The sequence below is a fragment of the Gymnogyps californianus genome, chromosome Z (genome assembly GCF_018139145.2).
Source record: "Gymnogyps californianus isolate 813 chromosome Z, ASM1813914v2, whole genome shotgun sequence".
NCBI classification, from domain to species: domain Eukaryota; kingdom Metazoa; phylum Chordata; class Aves; order Accipitriformes; family Cathartidae; genus Gymnogyps; species Gymnogyps californianus.
In genome coordinates this window covers 40,550,374-40,577,390 of record NC_059500.1, presented here as the reverse complement: position 1 = coordinate 40,577,390, position 27,017 = coordinate 40,550,374, and the positions used below count along the sequence as shown (strand labels likewise).

The window sequence follows — 27,017 nt, the reverse complement described above, 5'->3', positions numbered from 1 at the left end:
GTGTAATGGTGCTCTTGTCCTGAAAATCTATAAAGTCTCTGCTAATTTGCAAGCAAAATCATATGAATTATATTTAAAAGTAGTTTCAAAATCAGTTCTTTTGAAAATTTACTGCACAGTCTCATGCCACTGTCCCAAAAGTTACAAAAAATGGAACAATGCAGATCTTTCAGGTTTCTCCAAAACTGGAAACTTGCAGAACTTCCAGGCGTTTGAACAAAAAGGAGGGAAGGGCAGACGGACGGATATGTGGTGTTAGCTGTCATTGCTTTCCATGAGAGCATTACTGCCAGCTTGGAGGTCAGACTATTCTAGTGCTTCTGTCCTGCTCTTCCATTGTTTTACCTGCTTAGATTCCTGCCTGTTAACTCTGAATTCACAGTGATAGTTTAATGCATCATTAGCACCCCTATTAAGCCTTAACAGGCCTCCTGGATTTTCACTGGCTTGTGACTGTAGCCATTTCCACCTAGAAATACAAGATGTGGACTGTGGCCATCTATGGTCTCAGACACAGCAAACAGGGAATACTGAATAGCACAGAAAAACTGTAGCACAAGACTTTCACAGGGATAAAACTGTCACAGCGCTTCGTTTCAATGAAGATATTAAACAATATTGAAAATAGCAACATGTGCATACACTGGATAAGTATGGTCAGTTAATGAAGGGGAAAAAAACCTCTTGCTGCAGGGTTTTAAACAATCTCTGGCTGCTCGGGGCAATTTTGTTCTGGCTAGATTAGCCAATAAATGGCCCCTCATATTTTTCCTAGAGCTGTCAACACTGGCTGATGGCAGAGATGAGGTTACAAACCCTTTCCCTGGTTCGGTAGCACAGGTCCTATGTCTTTTCCAGTCTGTGAGAAAAGAAAATTGTTACCCTGGAAATTGTGCCAGTATATAGAAACATCCTGGATATTTTTTCTATAATACAGATACCTCTAGTATCAGCTCGTTCATAGGTTAATCACCGACTATTCAATAAATAAAAGACAACAGCATAAATTAAACCAGAGGAAGAAGGTACAGGAAAACATTATTTTAATGATTCTTGGTAGCATTTCATGGTCAATAGCTATTGAAGGACATCTCCTTCACCACTTCATTAGGCCATGGCCTGCCACATCATTAGAGATACCCATTCAAAAAGAGCAGTCACCAGGGAAACACAGCATAAATATGATCTTTAGTCGCCACTCATAGGGCTGCCTGGAAAGGCTCCTGCCCGCAAACAAGGAGCGACATTTGCTTTTCTCCTCCAACACTTCCACGGCTACGGTGTGCAATCTTCTGCTGTTCGTTTGGTTGCAAGATATTAACTGGCAGCCAGATGTGTATGGTGAAAATAATGAAATTTAAGATGCATAAACAGCAACTCTATGTAAAAATAAGATACAGCTTCTCCTCAGAACAGTCTTGCAGCTTTGAAACATGCTCCACTCTGCTGAATGCCATATGGACTGCTTTTTCACTTCTTTACAAGCTTTCTCAAGGGATTATTCTAATAACTGGCATCATGTGGGGATGTGAATCTTTTACATATGTAATACTATCAGGCAATGGATTCTAAGTGTACTACCAGTCATCATAGCTTTTATTGAAGCAATCAATATTTTATATCCTTACATGATGTAATATAACTGCCCTTACCAATTTGCAAACCTTGGGCTGGAAAATGGTACGTTCCTTCACAGTATTGACCTACATTATGAATGAAGCTTTAAAGGACATCACTAAAAAGAAGAAGAAAGAATGTGCTTGGATTTGTGCTATACATGGCTGTAGCCTTGAAGTGGCAGGTGGTCTTTTGTAGGAAACAGTACTGCTTCTTCTGTCAGTGTACCAGGAAAAATTTCCTTCCTATCAAGACAACACTGAAATTTAATTAGCTTAAAAATGAATTGAGAACCTGAATTTTAGCAATTCAGACTTTTAGTGATTGCAGAAATAATAGTGAATTCATTGTACCTAAACTGTGACATGTCCCCTCTCCCTTTTTTTTTTGAGGCACTGAAAATAAGTACACTTAAGCCATTTGAAACCTCTTTGCCATCTCCCTAATTTGCAATACCATAACCTCTTCTCTTCCTCTTTTGGCGTAGTTTAAATCCTTAGCACTTAGAGGCATATAGAGCCTTTCAGCTGGGAATGAGAAAATGCCTTTCCAAATTTCCTGAGAGTTACTCAGCCTCCAGCACACACATTTGGCTTAAAGGTCTCTTCCTGCAAACCCCAGAACTCAATTGACACATAAGGCTTCCCACATGTAAGGCTGGGGTCTCAGATGCATTCTTGCCACCCTCAAATTTGACAAATACTTCTAAAGTTTTGTTAAAGTAGTCCATTTATATTATTTCATTCACATGAGCACCAGCTAAGGGTGAACATAAATCCTTGTGATGTGAATCACTAAATTTAACAGGGATAACTTTGTAGGTGGCTCCTGGTTTTAAGGTGATGATTTTAAGTTGTAAGGGAATGCTTATGTCCCATTTTTGTAGAACAAAATTGTTTTCTCAGATTGAGATATTAATGATACAGCTGGCAATAAATAAGATCTGTGTGAATATAGGAGGTAGAATGGTAGAAATAGAACATGCAAGTCATAACCTAGAAATATGCAATTACTTGGGATCCCTGGCCCTCAGGCTCACAGAACCATATGCCCAAGAATCCTGCTTCTGTGGACTGGCAGCTCTGTTCCTGAAGGGCCAAAATTTTGTATGATTCACCCAAGTGGGCTGATCAGTGATTGTAAGACATGTTATGACCCTTCTTTTGGGTCCGTTTGTTCACACATCTTATTCTGGGTGCAAAGAGACGCTGCAAGCAGGATATACACCACATAAGAGCATAAAGCAATTACTCACTGGCTGGCATGCACAAAAGGCAGCTGGGATTTAGTGAGCTGCTAGGCAAAGCGCTCGTGTGCTAACCACCCCACAAGGCTCTCGGGGCCGGGTAGGCATTGGTCCCACAGGCAGAGCGGGCTCCCGTGGGATGCTCAGCCCCACAGAGAGGCGCCTGCCACCCACACACTGGCACCGGTGGCTCAGCCCGGTGACTCCCACCTAGCTGCCCTCTGGCTTTCCCCTAAGATTTCTAGGCTGGTGTTTTCTTTCTTGAATCCTTGACCCATCAGTGATCCCATCTCAACAACCCTGCTCCTGCCTCCAGCGTTACCTTTCGTTCCGCTGTGGGGATGCTTTCACAGCTGTGCCAGCAGCCTGGCCCCAGGTCAGGCAGCGGTGCTCCATCAGGGCCCCCAGCACCCAGCCAGACCTCGCCATGGCGTGGAGGGAAGCTCACGGCAGGGACTGCAGAGATGGAGTTTCACAGGCGGCCGAGGAGTTCCTCGGGCCCCATTTGCCGCTGCTGTCCACAGACTAGAAACAAAGGAGGCATTTCCTGTGTCCATCTTCCATTTTCTTTCACTACCAATAGGTGCTTTGTCCATAGCCACCTTTCCCTGGTGGACAAGTCACGGATGAGGGTGGTCGCTCTTAAGCACTAGCCTACGTGACCCTTAAGATGGGCAAGTTGTAATTTATCCTTCTCTCCCTTTCCCCATACCACAAGAGCACAGCTCAAAGGCAGAGGAAAATCTGCCCACAAATCTCTGAGCACTGTGAGGCAGATGCAGCCAGGTGAACGATGTTACGGTGAAGACTTCTTCCTCTGCTGTGAATGACAGCATTTTCTCCTCAACACGAGAAGCTGTGTGAGAGGGAATGCCAAGTGACTCGGCTTCCTTATAGAATTAGCTGACCAGGAGCCACCCCTGCTTGAGGACATCAGATTTGATCTACTTCCCTATTAAAATTTGGGTCCAGGTGGTTAGCGTAAAGGGATTTGTATAGTTGATATCTTCCTGAATTCACTCATAGATCTGAAAAATTACTCTTTTGAAATAATAGTCTACTTCTGTTCTAGACATTCAGTCTTCGGACAAAAGGAACAAGTACCTGACATACTGAGTAATGAGCTACTGTATTTAAACAGATGATTTGGGGCTCTTTCTTTCATTCTGGAACACACTCAAGGTGTACATTTGATAACAGCAGAGTTTTCAAGCAATCCTGACTGTGATATGTGATTCATAACAGAAAGCTTTTGTCAACAGTGAGGTCAAACCCAAAGGAAGAGGGAAATGTCACTGGCTAATCACTTAAGCTGAAGGACCGGCTTGACCAGACTGGATGCGTTAGAAGAACGGAGTAACCTAGAGCAGATGTGGATTAAATGGAACTCATGTACACGTGTACACAAGCACAAGATCTGCGTAAATGGAACTTGTCCCTTTTGTGATTATACACGAGCTGTAACAGCAGGATGACCGTTGCAGAGAACCCGCGGTTTTGCAACAGTCTTCACAGGACAAAAAACCCCAGGCATATGTTATTTTGGAATACTGTCTGACCCAGTTTAGGACTTTCTATTTGGCAGTGTATTGTACTAAATTAAATTAAGTGGGATGCTGGATCAAAGCCAAGCATTAAGGCAGACTGTTGGCTGAGGGTTTGTGCGAGACACCTCATTCCAGTTTGTCTTCACAAAATGTACAACTGAGCCATTTTAATCTGTGGGGTCAGCTGGACTGCTTGTATCATTAATAAGATTTATGCAAATATGGTACAATTAAACAGATATTATACAAAATATTAAAGATCATCTGTCTTCCTTACTCTGTGCTTCATGTCTTGTTTACACTGAAATATCTTCATGTTCATTTTCTTTTGGGAACGAAGTAAGCACAAATGCAATGCTGCCATCTAAGAGTGGTTTATGTTGCCTTAATAATTAGCCAGAGAAGACAACAGTTCTGATTTAACCCTGAATGGCTAAGTGGGGCTTGCTAAGGAGAGCGGTCTGCAACCAATCAAGTGATGAAAGACCACCCCACTGCAAAGCAATTCAACTCCAAAAGCCAGTAGCCTCCCAGTGCTGTTTCAGGTGCTAGGGTTAAATGTAAGAAGACTGCAAGCTGTAAAGAAAACATGGGCTGGGTGACCTGGATTTTGACTTCAGCCTGCACGCCTTTCCTAGCTGCCTGGAAGGCAAATAACCTTTGTTTCATTTTCAGGTTTGAGGGGAAGCAAGGCGGCTGTTCTGTAAAAGCTAACCTCCCCGTCTCAGCCATTCCTGGGCAACGGACCTACATGTTCTGGGGCAAACCTCAGTATGACCTTGACAGCTTTTCTAATAAGCTTAGAACTTACCTTAAATTGAGACACCTTATACAGATTAAGCTGTATGAAGACTTCTGCAATAGTATTACATCATTTTTAGACTCTAGCTGCCTTTTTCAGGGGAAAAAAACAAAAGAATTGAGTAATAGAGCGAGTTATTCTCTAAATACATGACAAGTGAATCTAGACCTTCTTCTTTTGAAGTGAGTAGGACAGAAGATAGGTAAGGGTAGCCTCGGGGTTTGGAAAAAAGTTCTTAGTCTGTACTAAATTGCAGAGATCCTTTTGTACATTTATTACCTTACCTTTGTAAGTCTGGAGGGACAGTGCAAAGAGTTCTACCTCAGGTCATTGTAAGTCAATCTCCCCATGTTAACAGCAGTGTTTCATGTATGGAAGTACTATTGGGGAATTTTGTTAGTCGGGTTCTTTCATTATTTAGGATTCAGCCCAGTGAAAATTTACAGTAATGCTATGTGGTGCTGCTAGTTTAAGTATGTGTTCTTCCAACCTACCATGAAAAATGATGCACGCCAAATCACCCCATTCCAAGCAAGAAGGGCACACACTAAGCACAAACGTCTCATGGTAAGAATGCTGCACAGGCGGCAAAAAGCAGCAGCTGGTTGGCATTTGGTAAGCACGTAATTTGGATCAACAAATCCTATGGTGTGCTGTTTCCCTTGTTGCTAAACCCATAATTTTCAGCGATGAGTGTTTTTGAACTGCTTCAAAAGCTGCCCTAACAATATTATGCTTTTTTAAAAAAAAAAACCCTGCATCTAACTTTTTCTAATAACAGAAGAATGAAGGGGGTGTGTTTCATAGTTATGAAGTATTTTACAGGGACTAAACAAATTCTTTATATGATACTATTAAAAATAGCCAAGCCATCCATAATTTAAGATAATGTATTCTTTACTAGGTGTCAAAGCTGTTTAGCATTTCATATTTTGAAGCCCTTCTTTCAAAGCAATCTACAGTTAGTTTATTTAAGCAAACAAGATGCAAGGTCACATCTCAAATGTTTTACATCCCGACGACCTTAGAAACATTAAGATCAAAGGAAGATATCCTTAGACTAATTTAAGCGTCACTGTGACTCTTCTACACCCTACAACAGTTTGGACAACAGAGCCTGTGAAGGAAGTTGTTCAACTTAAACTAACACGACAGATGTAGTTAAGTAAACTGCATATGTATTTGCAAAAGTGACATTGATGATTCCTAGAGACCACTTGCTCTTTTCAGACAGCTCCATACAACTAGATCTGCTTTTATCTTAAGCTTTCCCTCAAAAAATTGTCTCAAATCTTGAAGTTGCTACTGCAAAAATATAAATAGTAAAGATAACTTAGTCCTCAACTGTAGTCTGAGTTGAATTGTAAATGGATGACTTATTGAGGAATAAACTTGTGCCTTTCCTAGGTCAGATGAAAAGTCTATTAGCTGTGTAGGAGGGAAAGACTCTCACCAAAAGACTCTCCTCTTCTGTGTGCTCTGCAATGGCCTTCATTGAGATTCATCCAAAGTCTTCGTAAGTTTTACATACATTGATGAATATTGAGCTTTTTAAGAGAGTTATAATTCAATCTATTAATATGCAAATGGTACTCTAAGCCTGCAGCACACTGACTTTAACTTGACAGAGAACAAAAATATCCTTCTTTTTGAAATGCTAAGCACAGCCCAATTCTTATAGGTAGATATTTCACTGCAAATGCTATGATGAGAAATCCTTTAAACATTTCTACCCAATAATAGGGAAGCAAAGTGATTGTAATTAATTCTTTATTATGTATTTTTATTAATCAGTATTGGTATTTGGGGCATGCATAATAACACTGCAACAATTATATCTATCACAGCATTACAATAGAAACTATCTGAAACCTTGAATTTTTGCATTTTGTGAACAGTGGTTACTGCTACCGCAGTCTTATTTGAGATTCAAACCAGTTCTCCCTGATAAGTCAGGCTGATAAAGCAATCCACCTCCAAAAACGACCAGGCAAGATTTTGGCACAAACTGCAGTCTTAGCTGTAAGTTACATTACACCAGGGGATGTCACCAGTGAAGACACAATACCAAAATTTGTGCTGCAACTTGAATTATACCTGGAAAGGGAATAAAGTAATTCATCATCCAGCAGTTATTTAGAAGCAAGACAGTAAATAACACAGATGTAATTATTGTTTATAATCTTATTTGTTGTTATTACTGGAAAAAGATATAAGAATATCTTCTTTTCCTATACAGAATCAGTCATGCTTATAGTAAAGAGCATAATTTAAAACCAGAAACACGTTGGAATGTCAATGCATAAAATAAAGAGAGTCAATTGTCTGGGACAGGCCATGCTAGACGACTGATTCGTGACAGTTCAAGAAGCTGCCATTCTTTGCTATCCATTCTGCCCATTTATTCGGGGTGAATGCCATAGTAACAGAATGGAGCGCATGCTCAAGCCTCAGCTATTCCATTTCCAGCTAAACACCAGACTTCCCACCAAAACAGACAGAAGGGGATACCAGCCTGTGTCTGCCAACACTGCTGCAACAATGGCAACACGTGGTAGAGAAGGGATAAACAGTGTGAAGCAGCTACCACGGCGGCAGTTCCTCCCATGAACCGGCATCCCCGTGAGCACGAATGGAGACTCTGCCTTTCAGAAGGCACGTTAAGAAGTGCCGCAAAACGCGTAAGACGTAACGGCCTTTGCGTTTTCAACCATGCGTAAGACAAGGACAAAGCTTCACTCTTGCATCGGAACTGCACTGGTAGAAGTTCAGACCTGCAACCGCCAGACTGACATCTCATCTAATCAAACGCATACATCTAATCTGGTGCTTAAGTGCATTAGAATCTAATGTATAAACACAACATTATTGTTTTAGGAAAGTGCCTGTTATCCTGAGCCATTATATAAGTCATTCATAACTCCTTCTTTGCACAGACTAAAAGCTGTAGAAGACATGAGAAGAACATATATGCATATTCACTCAGAATGAAAAGATGATTTTGTACAACTAAGCCACAATTCTTTCTAAATGGGTGAAGTACATTTCTAGTCTTGCCTGTGGTATGAAAATAGTGTTCCAGGATTAATACAGATTCACTTGAAAACTCAGGAGAAATGCACAACGGGGTTAACTAACATGTGGCATCCTGCACCCCCTGAAATTTAAGTGAAAATTATTTACGTAAGGTACTGAAATACGAGTCCTTAAGGATGAAAACCTATTTATGCAGATAACTAGTGTAAGACTGACACAGCAATATGAGCATTCTGCACTGCTCTCACTGGGCTGACTTAAAGATAGTTCAAATTCTGTGGCAAGGTTAATCCTTCCATTTGGCAGATTCCCAAATTCCTGTACAGTTTCAATGCAGAGGGCTCCTCTTCAACAGGGTATTAAATAAACTTTATTTACAGTACGTAGTTCACGGAACACAAGGAATGGTAATTTTCGCTGGAGAGAGAAATTTATAAAGGGACAAGAATGTAAATGTTTCCATTATACCCTTACATCTCAAAACTGCTTGATTATTAATATAAATTTAAGCCTTTAAACAAAAATACAGTAGCATATCACAAGGGATCAAAAACCCTTCCCCAGTTTCGGAATCAGGGTGGTATGGACAGGCATCACCAAACAACACTGCATTTGAAACAGCAGATCCTGGTGAAAATCCATCTCCCAGCTGAGAATAATTGATACAGTCAATTCTCTTTGTTTTCTTTTTTTTTTAATCCTTCTACCAAAGGCACCCTTTACCTCCGAAACACAGTTTTATTTGCAACAGTAAACATACACAAAGTTCTCATCAGTTAAAAACCTGCTGTAACTTAGAAGTGTTATTCTTCATGCTCTTAAAGCCCTTGCACATGCAGCAGAAAATGAATGCCACAATTGGGTCACATCAAGTAAAAATAATTTTGGAAAAATAATTTTCATTGCAAAACATGTCAGTTCTGTAAACAGTGGGGTACAACTTCATTTCTCTATTAGATCTGATTCCAAGCAGAGGTAAGAGGCAATGAGTAGATGACAGGAGAAGATGAAGAAGTGTAAATCCCATGCCTGACAGCTTGACTTTAAACACGAAGAATACAGAATCACAGAACAATTATTCAGGCTGGAAGAGACCTCAGGAAGTTACAGTCCAATCTCCTTCTCAGAGCAGGGTTAACACTGGATTGAGACCAGGCAAAAGATGTTTAAACCAAAATGCACCTTTCCTCTTAAACCATTGGAATTGGGTATATAGTTAATGTGCCCCCCGTAAACCGAACTCCTTTTAACTACGTGCATATGGAACAAGAAAAATTGAGCAACTGGGTAGCTGAACATACATACAGTGTACTTATCTAACCACTTCTTGTAGTCACGTACACTTAAAAAAAAACCTCTTCATATTAAACCATGCCTATTTTATGGGAAAGAGTTTTATACAAGTGTATAGGTCTTGTAAACACAGGCTGCATTGGTCACTGTGCAAAATTCCCAAACTGTGAACAGACATTATATATCTTCACCTAGTACTGTGGCAAAACCATATAATCCTCAGAAGCAAGAAACAAGTGCAACAATTCATACATCACTTTTTCATTTTTAATTTAGTAATTATTGAATGGTTCCAGAGCAGGCACTACATTACTTCAAACACAATCAAGTATCTTTGAAACAATGTTGAAAAATAACCTCTTCACCTCAGTATACACACGCTCATATACACACACATACACAAATTAATTTAGAAAATCTGTACATATGTATTTTTCAGGAAGCAACTCAAAGAACCGTACCACAAAAATTCAGTTTCTATACTCTGACACACCACAAATTATAATCCGTTTTTCTGAAGACAGAGTTTAAGGACACAAAATGCCATGCGGTGCTATTTAGTAGAAAATGAACCGGTAAATAAATTTATCTATTTAGTGCTAAAAGAAAACACAGAACTCCTTAAATAAAATGAAAGCAAATTTATCAGAAATCAGAAGTATTTATTGTCCTTGAGCTAGGCAGGCCCTAGTTATTTGTGTTTCCTTAAGCCTATCCCCATGGTAGATGACAGTGAGGAAATATTTGACTATGAAAATCCAGGACACTTAATTTCCTATTACTGGCTGCAAAGATGGTTCAAGAAAGGAGTATCCTTGTTGAATCTGAGTCTGAAAGTCCGTCTTCTTGATTAGTTGCCTCATAATCACCCGCATTATCAGCTAATTCAATGTCTTGGTCATCATTACTCTCTGCGCTGTAATCAACTTCTTCAAGGAAGCGAGGCTCGTCTTCATCCAAAACATATGTAGTGGGGCTATAATGAACAAGAAGTTGCATGAATCATGTTAAAAGTTTTACTTGGAACAATACATTCAGACCACGCCCTGTCCCTATCCTGACATACAGTAATCCAAAAATTACCTCAGGAAAGGGGCAGTTTACCTGAAACAGTATTGATTTTTTAATTGCACGTAAAACAAGTGGGAGCCAAAACCACGTTTGTAAGACCCTGAACTAATTAGTCAGTCATACACAACTCGTTATCCAAATGCGCCATGACAAATTAGATGCACATTATAGACCTACACTAATGGCCTGTAAGAACTTCATATAATTATAGCAGTATCAGAAGTTGTTGCAGAAGGATACAACTACATAAAGAAACAGCAGTTGTTGTAAGGCATAAACAAACCAAAAACCAGATGAGAGTCTAAAAATTCAATTGGGAAACCTCTATATTTTATCAAAACACACATTTTACTGAAAAGCATTGTGAGCAATTACACTGTACGTATCAGAGATGACAAAACAAGGAGTCACGTTTACACCTACAGCTAAGATTAAGTTCCCGTATGAATCACTTGACTCATATCAGGTCCTCACACACTTGCACACAGTTAAAACTTAGAATTTGTATGTTAAGCCTTGCAGCTCAGAAGCAGTGGATTTAAGGAACTGAGCCACTGCCCACAGAACGGTCTAGGCCCTTAACTAATGGCCTCCAAGAATAAGAGGACTAACACCTTTAGTGTTAACTGGAGAAAGGTTAAAATACGACTTTCTGATCCTCTCACCTCCCTAGGACAGAGGAGAGGAAAAAAAAAACCAAAACAAAACAAAAAAGTTTTTTTCCAGACCCAGTTTTACTAACCTCCCTTGGGACATAAAAAGCCATCTGCTTAAAAGCACTAAGTATTCCTAAATATTTCATAAGTAATTTTATAGTCAGATGAAGTCCTAAGAAGGTTTTGTAATGCATTTTACCTAATAATCAAATCATACAGAACTCATACAAAACAGTAAGAATGTTCTTATTGAGAAAGATCACAGGGTAGCTGTAGAAATGTTTGCATACTAATTTTGATGAATTTTGTCTTAAGGCACACAACAGCCTGGCTTGGCTGTGGCTTTATAATTAAAAGGATTAATCACTGCTTCTTTCTAAAGGTCTTTTAGGAGCTGCACCTGAAATCTGCAATGCAATCTCTATTCAATATAAATAAATTTCACAGTGTTCTTCCTCTACCTGTAGCCTGAATGACATGCTACACTGTAATGTTTTGTGCTGTTGACAGTTAATTCAAATATTGGAAGAAGAACAAATGAGAAGAATTGTTAGTCCTAGCTCAGGAAAAAAAGGACAAAAGACCTAAAATAGTAAGAAAATAAATTATCTGGATTTATGTTTAAAACAATCCGTATCATGGTTCACTAAACAAGCTCGTAGTCATTAAGCCATGAAAAAAGGAATCCTCCACAAAACTAATACTTCTAAAGATTATTTAAGCTGTAACTAGGGCAACAACCCACTATGCTGGTTAATGAACTGGGTGTTTAAAACAAAGTTGTTTCCATTTAGGAGAGACAAAGAGTGAGGAAAATAACGAGCATCTTTGCTAAGATGCCTCTTTCGTTTTACAGGTGGGGAACCCAACACACCGTAAAAATACATGCTTTGCAGGAAGAACCTGTGGTAGAACCAGCAAAGGAATACAATTTTTCTGTGCTTTCGTCCTGTGACGCCTGCCACCCTAGGAAGTCCCTACCTACCAACACTACTTCTACGGAAAAAAAAATTGGGGGGGGGGAAAAGGTTTAGATGTTTCATTTATTGAAAGAACAAAATGAAAGGAACTTCACCAAATGTATCACATCCCAACAAGTGCACAGCTTTTTTGCAACTTCTGCTGCTAATCACTTAACACAGATATTGATTTGTTAGCTTTCGTATGCAAGGACTCCACACTGCAATTGCAGGATAGACTGCGTAATTCAATTCACAGGAAATGGAGCCATTAAATCTGAATGTTGGCCCAATATTAACTAATAATTCTGAACACTGAAACAGAAAACTACAATGAGCTATGTCAATGACAAATATTTTATTAACCACTGACAATGGGATGTTAATGCATTACAGTAGGCACTTTAAAAAATTCATGTTAGTGAGGTATAATATAGAATAGTAAACCTCTTAAAAAAAATTCTATCCACTCTTTTTAATAAGTGTCATTATTTGGAAACTAAACTCACATAGTTGATCCAGTTAAAAAAAGCAACCAGCAAAGCCTATTTTAAGGAAAAAACACAGAACTGGACACACAAGCAAACCACATAATTCACCTCTTCGAAGTGGCTTGTCAGTTCATATAATACGGCCTATTTTATATTGTCTTGAAAAACACACAGGTATATGTATTCAATATATATTTTTGTTATATTTGTATAAATTTATTTTACTTATTCATGTATGTGTAAGCATGTAGGCATGCCCCTAACTTCTAGAAATTCAGCCACTGTGCAGTCTTAAAGTCAGCGTGTCTGATGTCACACATTTTAGACATTTGCTCTAGCATGTGTACATTCACAATTCTCCGCCGAAACTGAGGGATACTTTTTGTTGACATTTCCCACTTAATAAAATAAAAATCAACATTATAAATTACTTTCTCTATTCAAGAAAAGTACCATTGGAATAGATGAACAGATCTTATTTTCAAAGCTACATAAACCTTTAATGTAAAAACTAGCTCTCAAATCTGCCTCATAACAACCTTAGCTTTCTACTTCCAGGCAGGACAATGCACCATGACTTCTCAATCATTTATTACTGAAAATAAATATTATGATTGTATTTATTATTTTTTCACTTTCCCTTTCTTGAGTCTTCATTCCTCACAAAATGGTATCCGAGTACTTTCTACATGCAAAGGAAAAACCTGTGTCACATACCACTCACGTATATTTGCTTTCCCATGGCATGTTTTCTTCTGATGTAGCAAATGTTAACCTTGGATATTTAACTTTCCAGCAATCTTTATTCTAAAGGTTAGCATGAATCTGCAAAGTATAATTATTACTCCACTGTTTTAGGGAGGCTGGGTCATAAGAAATGTAGAAATCAAAACACCTGACAAAATTTCTTGCTGTTTAATCAAATTCTTTATTTGCCTCCCTGCCGCTCCCCACCCTCGGCATATCTTGTGACAATATATTTTTAGCTGCCGTCATGCTGATTCTATGGGTTTTAATTTCCTAACTTTTCCCTTGGGCTGTTTCTAATTAACTTGCTCAATAATCCCTCTTCCTCTACCCCTACACCTCCCGCTTTTCCTTTTAAAAGGAAAACATTATTTTTCTCAGGTTAGCAGAGGTTGTTTATCAAAAAATTACAGTTCTGTAATGTAAGGGATGCCATAATCAGTCTGTTTTCTTTGAAGTCACGGCAGTTAAAAGAGAATATTAGATGAAAACCTGAAGTTTTGCAGATTTTACTTAAAAAACATTTTATGGGTGAAGAGATGAACTCCTAAATACCTGATTAATATACCTGATACAATACTGTGGTCTTCATGTTTATGAAGAACTTTAAGAATATCCCTTTCATTTAAAAAAGAGTATTTTCTACATCACCTGCCATTGAATACACTGAATTTAGGAATGACTACAACTTTTTTCTAAAACATATTTTAATTATTATTTTTTCAATGACAATACCTTACTATGTTTTTTATTATTTACATTAATGCTCCAAACATACTAAAAAATAAACCTATTCACTAACATGGCATATTGGGTCTGGCTGAGATATTTTCTCCATAGCAGCCCTCGTAGTGCTGTGCTCTGTGTTGGTAGCTAGAAAGGTGTTGATAACACACCAGTGTTTTGGCTACTGCTGAGCAGCGCTCGCACAGCATCAAGGCTGTCTCTCCAACATCCCCCCCTCACCAGTAGGCTTTGGGTGGGCAAGATCTTAGGAGGGGACATAGCCAGGACAGCTGGCCCAAACTGACCAAAGGGATATTCCATTCCAGATGATGTCTGCTCAGCAATAAAAGCTAGGAGAAGGAGGAGGAAGCAGGGGCATTCGTTATTTACGTTTGTCTTCCAGAGCAACCACTACACGTACAGAAGCCCTGCTTCCTGGGAAGTGGATGGACATTGCCTGCTGATAGGAAGTAGAGAATAAATCTTTTGTTTTCCTTTGCTTTCGCGTGTGACCTTTGCTCTTGCTTTAATAAACTGCCCTTACCTCGCCCCACGAGCCTTTCATCATATTTTATCTCCCCTGTCCAGTTGAGGAAGGGGAGTGATAGCGCGGCTTTGGTGGGCACCTGGCATCCAGCCAGGGTCAACCCACCACACATGGTATATTTTTTCAAACTAAAATTTTATTTGTCCCTCAAAAGATATACTTGGATTTTTCATTATCCATATGACTCAATTACAGAGCAATTAATCCACAAGCCAGACACAACCATTACCAATTTCAGCCCCATAGAGATCAGCAGTTTTCTGAGACTACAAGGGAAGTGTATACATTTTAAAACTTTGGAAGAAAAAATTAAGAAATATTCCCTGCCAAACTATGGAGAGTTGCAGCTACTCGGGGAGTTGGGAAAGGAAGGAGAGAAAAATCTGAAAAACTAATGATTCCTTTTAAAACTGCAATGCCAGGGGACGGAAAATTTTAGAGGAGAAAGAGAGTCAGGAAGTCTCACAAAGGAATCGTTTCTCCATACTTTTCCTTTTAATTTCCCTTTAGGGTCTATATTCTCTTCTAGGGAACAGCAATGCTGCTACAGTAGGCAATGTCACACATGCAGCTACATGTGCTGTCCCCTTCAGGAGCTCTTCACCTATGTGTTTTTCCCAAGTAGTAAGGATATTTCCTCAAGGGAGTTTCCAAGGCTAAAGAGGAGAACAACATGTCCAACTCTTTTCTAAGCCATAAGAAGCTGGGTATTGAAATCCCATTTAAGTCTTGTTTTTAAATATCCCCACTTTTAGAGTCACAAAATTTCACTCCACAGCTTAATAAAAACTAATCGCAACACTTTCATTGTGCTGTCACCCTGAGATACATTTTGTGAAACCTGAAACTGGATTAAATTAGCTGGATTCAACAATCATTGACTGTAGCCCACACTAATATTTGGATCGTATTACCAAGAGTGGAAGAAAAGCTTGAAAAATGGTATGAAGAATATATAACCTGTTCATCATACTTATTTTTTTCTTTTTTTTCTTTTTTCTAGATTACTGGTTTCCTTATTTTGCCCTAGACAAGACAAACAGTACTCTGATGCTACAGTCTACACAGAATTAAAAGCAATCACTTTCACTTAGGCCAGAGGAGGGTCTCAGTGCATGGGCACTGCCACCAACCCACCAGTGAAATTCTGGGTCTCATCTTTGATAGTTTTTTCTTCCAACCTTCTGGAAGGGGCAGACAGGACAAAAGTTGCAGCATAAGATGCCTTCTTTTTAACTAAGTTGTACTCCTAAGGTACTGGAAGAAAGGCCAAAAAGAGCTCAAACACTGCAGGAGAGCAGGAAGGAAAAAACTTTTACTCCCAGGTGAAGGAGATTAGAAGTATGCAAATGTCTGGGTGAAGTTTAAGAGTTATTAAGGGGGAGGGAAATAAAGTAGGACAAATCCAGTTTCCTTCTGGCAGCCTATAGAGAGACCCTTTGCAAGAAGATCTTTGATACATTCTCACTGCACATACTCCTCGCTCCTTGCCCCACCAGCCTGATGTCTTTTCTCAAGTGTAAGACTAAGTGCAGGAAATGGCTTTTGCACCAGGTTTTTTCTTTCCCACAGCTCCTTTTGGCAGTCTACTTTTCCTACCATTTTCTAGACATGCTGGGTCCCAAAAGCTCAGTCTGCTTCTCTGCTATAATTAAATCAAATCAACAAACAAAAATACACCATGTTCTAGAACACACCAATGAGCCTCAAAACAATCAATGAAACTACTAGAATTTCCAAAAAGCGCTTACGTTATTACACAAAGGATAATTCCAGTAAGTCCTAACAGTTATGACTGCAGTCATGTGTTTTTGTTTCATTGCATACAGACCCTATCAAACCTGTCAGCATAACAACTATAATTCTTACTACAAGATCGGTATACATTTAGTCTAATCTTTTCCATTTGGAACTGGGGGGAAAACATTGGCAAATGGGTTTGAAATAATTAAAGAAAAATAAAGTGTTTAGTTCATCACTTGAAATGTTAAAGTGCACTGCCAGAGGGAAATAAATCTACTTATTGCTTTATTTCTCTTAAGTCAAATATGTTTCAGACATGGTTCCAAATGAACTCATGAAAACTGAGCCTATGTGTAATGAAATACTGGAGGTATATTTTAAAATATTAACATTTACTTGGTCATTTTAAGTACAACCAGTAAAACCAAAAAGAATTCAAAAAACCCTCAAAATCATTTGCAAAAAATAAAAGCAGGGCTTCTGTGTGTTTAGACTTGAATGTTTAAACTTGCCTGCTTATCCTCTAAAGCATTAAAATTGTGTTTTTGTAAAAAGTAACACCAATAACATCCAAAATATAAAGGAAATAACTACAATCTTATTCATTGCTCTACTCTAACATTACAGGGACATTACAGCTGTGTAAAAACTACTCTCTCTTATACTTCTTATTCATGATTTTTTTACCTGCATTTTCTGTAGGTAGCTTCTCATTCATCTCTAATGGTAAGTACTGAGCAGTAATTCATGTAAGTACAAGGAAAGTATAAGCAGTACTTTTATTATAATAGAATAATGAGGACGGAAGTCTGGGCATATAAAGCAAGGAATTGTGTGACTATCTTCTGACCCATAAGTGCCTCTGAAGAGGAACAGAAATTAGCTTTATAAATTTTGCTCAATAGAGGCTCTTTGTATATTTCCAGCACTCAAGTAAATAGATACCTAATAAATAGATACCTCAGCTGATCGATATTTTCAATATCTTGTCTAGAACCGTACAGAAACACTAAAACTTCAGCACCTTGGATACAAGGATTGAATCAAAGGACAAATGGACAACATATTTCACAGATTTGGCATACAGGTTTCAAGAGGTATTAATAAAAATCTGGTTTTTAAAGCACTAAGAAATAGAGAAAAAAACCTAAATGAAAATCTATTTCCTGTTAATTACAAAGAGAGGGACTTCTGCAGCACAGAAGAGGAGCCAGATCCTTACGGGAGCAGGGGGTGAAGAAAGAAAACCCTACCAAGCAAACTTCTCCAAACAGCAGTGAGGTCTCATACAGCTAAGGAGCCCAACCCCGGTGCTTCAACTGTAAGAGTACCTAGAAATACACCAGCCACAGGCTTCTCTACATTTCATTATCATCGGACTGGGAAGTGGGAAAAGGAGAGCTCAAGAGTTTGCTGAGCCTTATTAGAGGTGTCACTAGGAGCTGCTACTCATCCTATCTATGTAAATTAGTTGTAGCCTTCTAGCAAAACATTCTGGAGTGCCTCTCACACCCCCAAGATGACAAGAAAAATTATGATCATGGAATCTAAGTGAACTGCAATTCTTGAGGCAGTGTCCAGTCTTCTTTTTCACTGTACAAGGGAAATGCAGCATATCCTTGAAAACTCGTTCAGTGATCATACAGAAATACTGCTTAAATAGAACTTACCCCTATCCACCCCCCCACCCCCCCTCCCCCCCCAAAAAAAACCAAACTATGAAAGACCAGGGGAAAATTGATGCTGAACCACACTTTTCTTCGGCTGGCAAAATCTGAATATTCCTCTTTTTCTTTTTTTTCGAGGAGGAAAGATCTCATCAATATCTATCTACTACACCCTCGTCCAGTACTTCCTGAGACAGTACAAAGTGAATTTCAATAAAGTTCATTTAAAAAGACTATTATACTAAAATTTGTGTTAAATAATATCCAGAATAGAGGAACATGGTATCTCCATTATCCCATAAAAGAGCTGACCTTTAACTACAACATGTTTTACAGTATGTGTTTCAGTTCCAACTATAAGCTAGTCCCTGAAATAAATAACATGAGAATTCCCCCTTCAGTATCATCATCGATAAACAGTACAAGTTTTTGAACTTTCTGCTGAGACATGCAGTGAGGGCTACCAAAGATAGGAAACTTGGACCCCAAGGATATCTGGTCCCATTGTCATATGGGCATATTTGTTGGGGAGCAGAATAAAATTGTTTTGCTCTAGACAGACTTTTCCAAGTAATTGAGGCAAAAAGTCTGATGGCCTAAGGTATACGGCACAACTCGGTTTCTGAGCCTCCAGAAACAAAAATCAGACCATCTCTTAATTCCACCTATGCCAGTATTAATCGCTTTAGCAAAGAATGAAAGAAGATAATGTGCAAACATAAATGATTATAAGGCACTTTTATTGCTAATAGTGGAGGTACTGTGAAAAAAATCATAGTTTCTTGCTTAGGCAAAAATTATATATGTACGTGGCTTCTGTGGCACACAGCACAGCTATCAAAATAAAAAGGAGTCAACCCAGTTATCCAGATAGCAAATTCTTATTATCACCTATAGAGATGGGTCATTCCTGTCTCAAAAAGATACTAGAATTATAATTTAAAAAAAAAAAAAAAAATCTAGTCATATTATACTAGATTTACTAGAGGAACATTTTGCCAGGCTAAGTATTAAGTACTTAAATATTTTTCAATGTTTTTCATTAGAGATGATTGCTTCGGTAACTTTGGTTAAACAAATCTGTTTGATGATGCATCAGCAGGTACAGACAAATCAGTGGCTGTACATAAGGCTGCTGTGGTCACACATAAAGTTTAAGAAAATTCACACTTGAAAAAAAGGGACAGTGTGATATTAGGTCAATATTCCAGTAGTGACACAGACAGCAGTACAGTTTGCACTTTTCTCTGAAAAACATTCCCTGTTAAGTGTCTGATTCCACTCCCACTTTTTAAATAAAAAGCATTTCCACTGAATTCAATGAAATAAATCTCTGTACAAATAATTATGATAATCAAATCACTTTTAAGATGGGGTCAGAACATATAAAGAGTCAGGTACAAATACACAACATATTTCAGTCTTAAGGCCACATTTTAAAGATAAATTGTTGGAATTTACGCATTTAGTTTTTCCATCACAGATTCTCACACAGATATACAGTATTGCTAAATGAACAGAGAGCAAGGTACCAATTTTCTCACTTCATGCTACATATTTTTCTATTTTAGCCTTTATTAAAATAGATTTACATTTAATAAATTTAAGAAACAAAGCCATCAGACATTAGAAAAATCTAAGCAGTTGTTAATAAGATTTCTCCAATAAAGTTCAACATTTCTTATGTCAGTATTCCTTATCTGATAAAAATCGTAACTCTAACATGCACAGAATCTCATTTTTTTTCCAGTGCCTTAATTTCTTTAGTGCAGAAGCATTTGGTTATTACCTTTCACCATCTGCAGCTGTGTAATACCCAAAGGTCATCATTAGGGCAATTTTTTTTTTTTTTAATTTTTTTCTATATACAAATTCAGTTTCAAAACATTGGATGAAGTTATTCAATGATCTCTCTATAACTTAAAATTTTGTCTAGCAGTACAATTACTTCTGTGATTTTCGTGACCTGGTCTTTTGGGATGGAGACTGAACCTTCCTGCTTTTTGAAGTTCCTGAGTGCCAGTTACCCTCCTCACACAACAGGATTATAAACATTTCCACGTATGGTATCAATAATATTAACCTTATTATGAGCCTCATGTTATTTTTCATCTATGCTCACATGTGCCAAGCCAACTACACTGCGTTTTTGCAGCACTAAGTCTTTTATTAGTGCTTTCAGAAAATCCAGTATAAAACAGTCCCCATGCCCCTCGCTCCCACCAATAAAATATAGATCAAGTCAGAGGCAGTTTTCCCCCTGCCGCCAGCATGGTCGTACTTTACATGCAATTCATTTCGGTACCTGTCCTGGTTTCGGCTGGGATAGAGTCAATTCTCTTCTTAGTAGCTGGTACAGTGCTGTGTTTTGGATTTAGTGTGAGAATTATGTTCATAACATGCTGATGTTTTAGTTGGTGCTAAGTAGTGCTTATCTTAAGGATTTTTTCAGTTTCCCATGCTCTGCCAGCAAGTAGGTGCACAAGAAGCTGGGAGGGAGCATAGCCAGGGCAGCTGACCTGAACTAGCCAAAGGGATATTCCATACCATAGAACGTCATGCCCAGTAGATAAACAGGGGGGAGTTGGCCGGGAGGGGCGGATCGCTGCTCCGGCATCGGTCAGCGGGTGGTGAGCAACTGCGTTGTGCATCACTGGGGGTTTTTTTCCCTTTTTTTTTCCCCCCCTCTTCTTTTTTTTGTTATATTCCTTTTCATTACAACTATTATTATATTTCATTATTATTATTGTTAGTATTATATTTTACTTCAGTTATTAAACTGTTCTTATCTCAGCCCATGAGTTTTACCATCTTTCCCGATTCTCCTCCCCATCCCACTGGGAATGGGGGGGAGTGAGGGAGCAGCTGTGTGGTGCTTACCTGCTAGGTGGGGTTAAACCATGACAGTGGATAATAGTTTTTCTAGAGCTAGCTGGATTAATGAAGTATTTTAGCTGGAGAAGGAAGTTCAGATTATGCGCATCTATTCATATCCCTCTCTCCAGGATTTGCTTTATTTTGTAACATCAAAACAACCCACCTTCCCATTTGTTCCTTTTCTTATCTAGCATTGCTCAAGTTTGCTATCAAACAGAAAGCAGTTACAACCTTTTAGTCACTAGACATAACTGTCATAAACAATGTGCTTTAAAAGTCCAAAATGGAAGAACTGTTAAGTCTGAAGGATTATGTTTACACTTGCACATACTTTCAAAGAAGCTGATTAACTTGTGTACAGACTAACTACAGAGATCCTATTGCAGAATCAGGACCATAACCATTGGCTTTATGGTAAAGTTTGGATTCACTGAAACGGGAAAATCTCTCTCAATAAAAGATTGTGCTGATGTATTGAAAGTTTCAGAAATATTAGAAAGCAGTAATCCTGTTCTTAGTTTAAGGTAACATCTAGTGCCGACATTTAATCCAGACAACACAATTGCACCTAATTGTCTACAGTTTGCAGATCAGTTAAAACCTTAACCGGAGTGGTAAAGCATAACCCATTGCTTCTCCTCCCACTACCCTGGAAAGAAGGTCAAGAACTATAGTTATTTTTTTTATTCACTTCCTTCAAATATCTTTAGAACTGGATTTTTTGTGCATGTGTTCATGCAAAGCGGTAAGTTAGAAGGCTGGCTGGTACATGATTCCTCAGTCTTTTTTTATCCCATCCTGATACTGAAGTGTTTCTGATGTGTCTTTAGCTCTCCAGCAGATCCTATGGGGAGTGACTCATGTATGACATTCCTCAATTCAACAGGTGTTGTTTTAAGGCCACTCCATCATGAGTAACATTAACAAACTGAGAAATCTAGCAAGTAATGTTTTTCCAAAGCACAGCCACTAACTACCTGTGAACTGGGATGCTAACTTTCTCCAGAGAGACAACATAAAATACAGATTCTGCATGTGAGGCAGCTATTAATATAAAGTTATGTGGAAATCTGGGGCTGTTTTTCAATGCCACCCTGATAATTAATTACTCACAACCACATCTTGATTCAAAATGCCATAACTGAGGTTTAATGTTTCAAAGAGATACATTTATACTGAAGCTTAGTTCTAATAACATTGACAATGATATAACACTTATGGATGGGAAAAAATATTATAGTCTCATTACCATATAATAGTAGCTGCAAATGAAAAAAAAGTAAAACTTTCAAAAACTGGAAAGTACAATAAATAGATGTAGCATATCAGTATTAAATTTTGAAGTTCAACATGCTGCACCAACACACACAATGAACTCAAGTAACAAGTGTTCTTGCTGAAAGACTATCGTTTAGAGGCCATCCTCAATAGCTGTCAAGTGAAACTGCCTTACAGCTGGCCTGTATTTATGGAAGAATTCGTATTCACAAAATTATTAAAGTGTATATGGCAGAAATGCCAAGGGATCAGGAGCTTGGCTGTGAAAGCTCTGATGGAGAGAAATGCAACTAAATTGTGATTTTAGAACCTTGTATTCTAATTACCTGAATTAGCACTCCAATTTGAAGCTGCCCACAACACTAGCATTCAGTGTCATTTGAGGACAGACTTAAAGACATTGCCCCCTTTTCACAGAACCACAGAATGGCTGAGGTTTGAAGGGACCTCTGGAGATTATCTTGTCCAACACCCTGGCTCAAGCAGGGCCACCTACAGCAGGTTACCAAGGACCATGTCCAGAGAGCTTTTGAATATGTCCAGGGATAAAGACTCCATATCCTCCATGGGAAACTTGTTCCAGTGTCTGAGCACCCTCACAACTAATATATATATATAACCATTATATATATATATGTAATGCTCAAATAGAATTTCCTCTATAGTTTGTGCTCATTGCCTCTTAGCCTGTCACCAGACACCACTGGAAAGAACCTGGCTCTATCTTCTTTACAACCTCCCTTCAGGTATTTGTACACCTTGATAAGATGCTCCCTGAGCCTTCTCTTCTCCAAACTAACAGTCCCTGCTCTCCTAGCCTTTCCTCCTATGGGAGATGCTTTTGTCCCTTCATCATTTCAGGGGCCTCTCACTGGACTCTCTCCAGTATGTCCATATCTCTCTTGTACTGGGGAACCCAGAGCTGGACACAGTACTCCAGGTGTGGCCTCACCAGCACTGAGGGAAAGGATCACATCCCTCGACCTGCTGGCTACACTCCTCCTAATGAAACCCAGGACACCATTGGCCTTCTTTGCAGCCAGGGCACATTGCTGGCTCATGTTCAACTTGGTGTCCACTATGACCCCCACCGTCTTTTCTGCAAAGCTGCTTTCCAGATGGTCAGCCCCCAGCATGTACTGGTGCATGGGGTTGTTCCTCCCCAGGTGCAGGACTTTGCGCTTCTTGCTGAACTTCATGAGATTCCTGTCAACCCATTTCTACAGCCTGCCAAGGTCCCTCTGGATCAGCCACTCCTAGTGCAGCATCATCTGGAAACTTGCTAAGGGTACGCTCAGCCCTATCGTCCAGGTCATTAATGCAGATGTTTAACAGGAGTGGACCCAGTACTGCACCCTGGGGTACACCGCTAGTTACTGGCCTCCAACTAGACTTTGTGCTTCTGATCGTCACCCTCTGAGCCCAGTTGTTCAGCCAGTTTTCAGTCCACCTCACTGTCCGCCCATCCAGCCCATACTTCATCAGCTTCTCTATAAAGATCCTATGGCACAGTGTCAAAAACCTCACTGAAGTCAAGGCAGACAATATCTCACTTCATTCCCCACATCTACCAAGCCAGTCATTTCATTGTAGAAGGCTATCAGGTTGGTCAAGCATGACTTCCCTTAGTGAATCCATGTTGACTGCTCACAATCTCCTCCTTTTTCATGTGGCTGGAAACGCTTCCCAGGATTAGTTGTTTCACCACCTTCCCAGGGATCAGGGTGAGGCTGACCAGCCTGTAGTTCCCTGGGTCCTCCTTCTTGCTCTTCTTAAAGATAGGAATGACATTTGCTTTCCTCCAGTCTTCAGGCACCTGTCCCAATCACCATGATCATTCAAAGATTATTGAGAGTGACCTCACAGTGACATCAGCAAGCTCCCTTAGCAGTTGTGGGTTTACCTCATCAGGACCTATGGACTTATGTAATTCCAGTTTGCTTAAGTATTCTCCAACCTGTTCCTCTTCCACCAGGGGTAAGTCTTCCTTGCTCCAGACTTTCCTCAGTCTCTGGATCCTTAGATTACTGAAAGCTGGTCTTGCTAGTAAAGACTAAGGTGAAGAAGGCATTCAGTACCTCAGCCTTTTCCATGTCCTGTGTCAGCAGGGCTCCTGCCCCATCCAGCAGTGGGACCGTGTTTTCCCTAGTCCTCCTTTTACTACTTACGTACTTATAGAAGCCCTTCTTGTTGCCTTTGACATCCCATACCAGATTAAACTTCAGGTGAACTTTATCTTTCCTAACCATGTCTCTGCATACTCAGACAGTGCCCTCTATATTCCTCCCAGGTTACCTGTCTCTGCTTCCACCTTCTATGTATTTCCTTTACATGTTTGAGTTTTGCCAGGAGCTCCTCATTCATCCACACAGGCTTCCTGGCATTTTTGCTTAAGTTCCTGCTCATGGGGATGGACTGCTCTTGAGCTTGGAGGATGTGGTCCTTGAATATCCACCAGGTTTCTTGGGCCCCTCTTCCTTTCAGGGTCTTATTCCATGGGACTCTTCCAAGTAGATCCCTGAAGAGACCAAAGTGTGCTATCCTCAAGTCCAGGGTTGTGATCTTTGCCCTGCTCCCTCCTCTTGGGAATCTGAACTCCATCATCTCGTGGTCACTGCAGCCAAGGCTGCCTTCAATGTTCACATCCCAACCAGCACATCCTTGTTTGTGAATACCAGACCTAGCAGAGCACCTCTTCTTGTTGGTTCTTGGGTCCAGAAGTTGTCATCAATGCTCTCCAGGAACCTCCTGGATTGCTTATGCCCTGCTGTGTTGTTCCTCCAGCAGATATTGGGGTGACTGAAGTCCTGAACAAGGGCCAGGGCTTGCAAACACGAGGCTGCTTCTAGCTGTTTGCAGAAGACCTGATCCATTTGTTTTTCCTGGTCAGGCAGCCTACAGCAGACACCCACTACCATGTCACACAGAGTGATCTGCTCTTTAATCCTCACCCATAAGCTCTCAGTTGGCTCATCATTCATCCCAAGGCAGGCCTCCATGCATTCTAGCTGCTCTCACATAAAGGGCAACTCCCCCTCTTCATCTTCTGAGCCTGTCCTTAGAGAGCCTGTATCCCTCCACTGCAGCACTCCACTTGTGTGAGGCATCCCATCACGTCCCCATGATCCCAACAAGATCACAGCTCTGCAACTGCACACAGATCTTTAATTCCTCATATTTATTCCCCATGCTGCATGCATTAGTGTGCAGGGAGTTCAAAGAGACACCGAAGCATGCTTACTTCCCAGAAACAGTCTGGGTTTTTCCCATATGGTCCCTCATAGGCACTTCCTTGCTTACATGCAAATGCTTGGAGAGAATGCTGTACAGCAATGCTTTAAAGAAGAGAGTCAAAGTGACTCTGAACTATTTAGTATTTATGAATAAGTAATTTATTTTAAGTATGATACTTCGTGAAGAAGTTTCCCACAGCCCCTTTGTGTACCTCTATGCATTAAGGCTAATTCAGCGGTTCCCACTGCCATTCTAGACTGAAGCCTGTCTATACTATTCTTAATCTCCTGTGGAGACCGCAATTTCCCCAGATGACTATTCCAGAACTTCATTATTGCTTGCCATATAGAATTTTTACCTAAAGTCTAGACTGACTTTTCCTTGTAATTTAAAGCCACTACTCCTGGTCCTGTCTGCCCTAGAGAGAACAGACTCTCTGCATCTGTCTTCTTGTATTTGAAGGCAGCTCATGTTCTTTTCTCCATCTCCTAGTTTTCCTTTTCATTTTGATAAAGGCCTTGTGAGGAAAACTGTAATCAAAACAATTCATTTTTTTTGCTGTAGTAAGACTTCCTGTATCATAAAGATGGAATTCCATCGAGTGATTTCTCTCAAGAGCTTTATCCCTTGCTCCCCAGCTTTATTTCAAGGAATTTCTGAGGTGCACTACAGAACCTTTTTTAAGCATCTACACACTTCCTTAGCAGTTAAAATTTTTCACTTCTCAAGTTTTGTTCTCTTTTGTCAACACTTACACCTCATCCCAAAGAACAACTGAAATGCCTATCAGACAGTAAGCTCCTCATATATTGAAGAAGAATCCTAAACAGATTACCTTCAGAAGATACATATCCAGAACCCCTGGCAACACATACAAAACAATACATAAGCAATTCAATTTTTTTCTCCTTAGGCTGATCCCTGTCCATGAGACAAAACACACTGAATCTGTGTTTTCCTAATCCAAAAGCTTAGGACAAGAGAGCTGCTTTCCATAGTTACCTGATGATCAACTATCTCAGCCCCCATAACAGCAGTGGAAGCAGATTTTCTGTGCTAGTACTGTGTTGATCATTAAACTACTGTGCTACACAAATGGACAAGCTAGAGACTTTTTAGAGCAAAGCAGATAATTACATTAATTCATTCTAATGGCCAACTTTTCAACCAATGCAGGGAATAAAAGAAAAAGAATTCAAGACCATTCACAGTTTATCCCCCCGCCTTTTTTTTTTTTTTTTTTTTTTTTTTAAACACACTGTAGAGATAGTGGAATACGGTTTTACACTTGCCACACCAAGGACGCTGATATTTTATTTACACTTCCAAACTACATCTTACAAGGCTGACAGTAATTCATACAACATGAAACGAAAATTTAAAGTGATACACTGAACAGTAATGTTACAAATGCTGAGCGCTGCTCTCTGCTACTACCACTGTTTTGGTATCAGTGTTACATTAGTACAGTAAACAACAC

General features: G+C 39.5%; 1 protein-coding gene across 2 annotated transcripts in view; it reads right to left on the bottom strand.

The window, feature by feature from the left end:
• Window positions 1-9,636: 9,636 nt before the first annotated feature.
• The window catches only part of AGTPBP1 (ATP/GTP binding carboxypeptidase 1), a 69,277-nt gene continuing 51,896 nt past the window's right edge, over window positions 9,637-27,017 (bottom strand). For both annotated transcript variants that reach the window (XM_050913257.1, XM_050913256.1), the window contains exon 27: window positions 9,637-10,517. In XM_050913257.1, coding sequence (XP_050769214.1) covers window positions 10,340-10,517 — 178 coding nt within the window. In that variant the 3' untranslated portion in view covers window positions 9,637-10,339. The remainder of the gene's footprint in view (window positions 10,518-27,017) is intronic.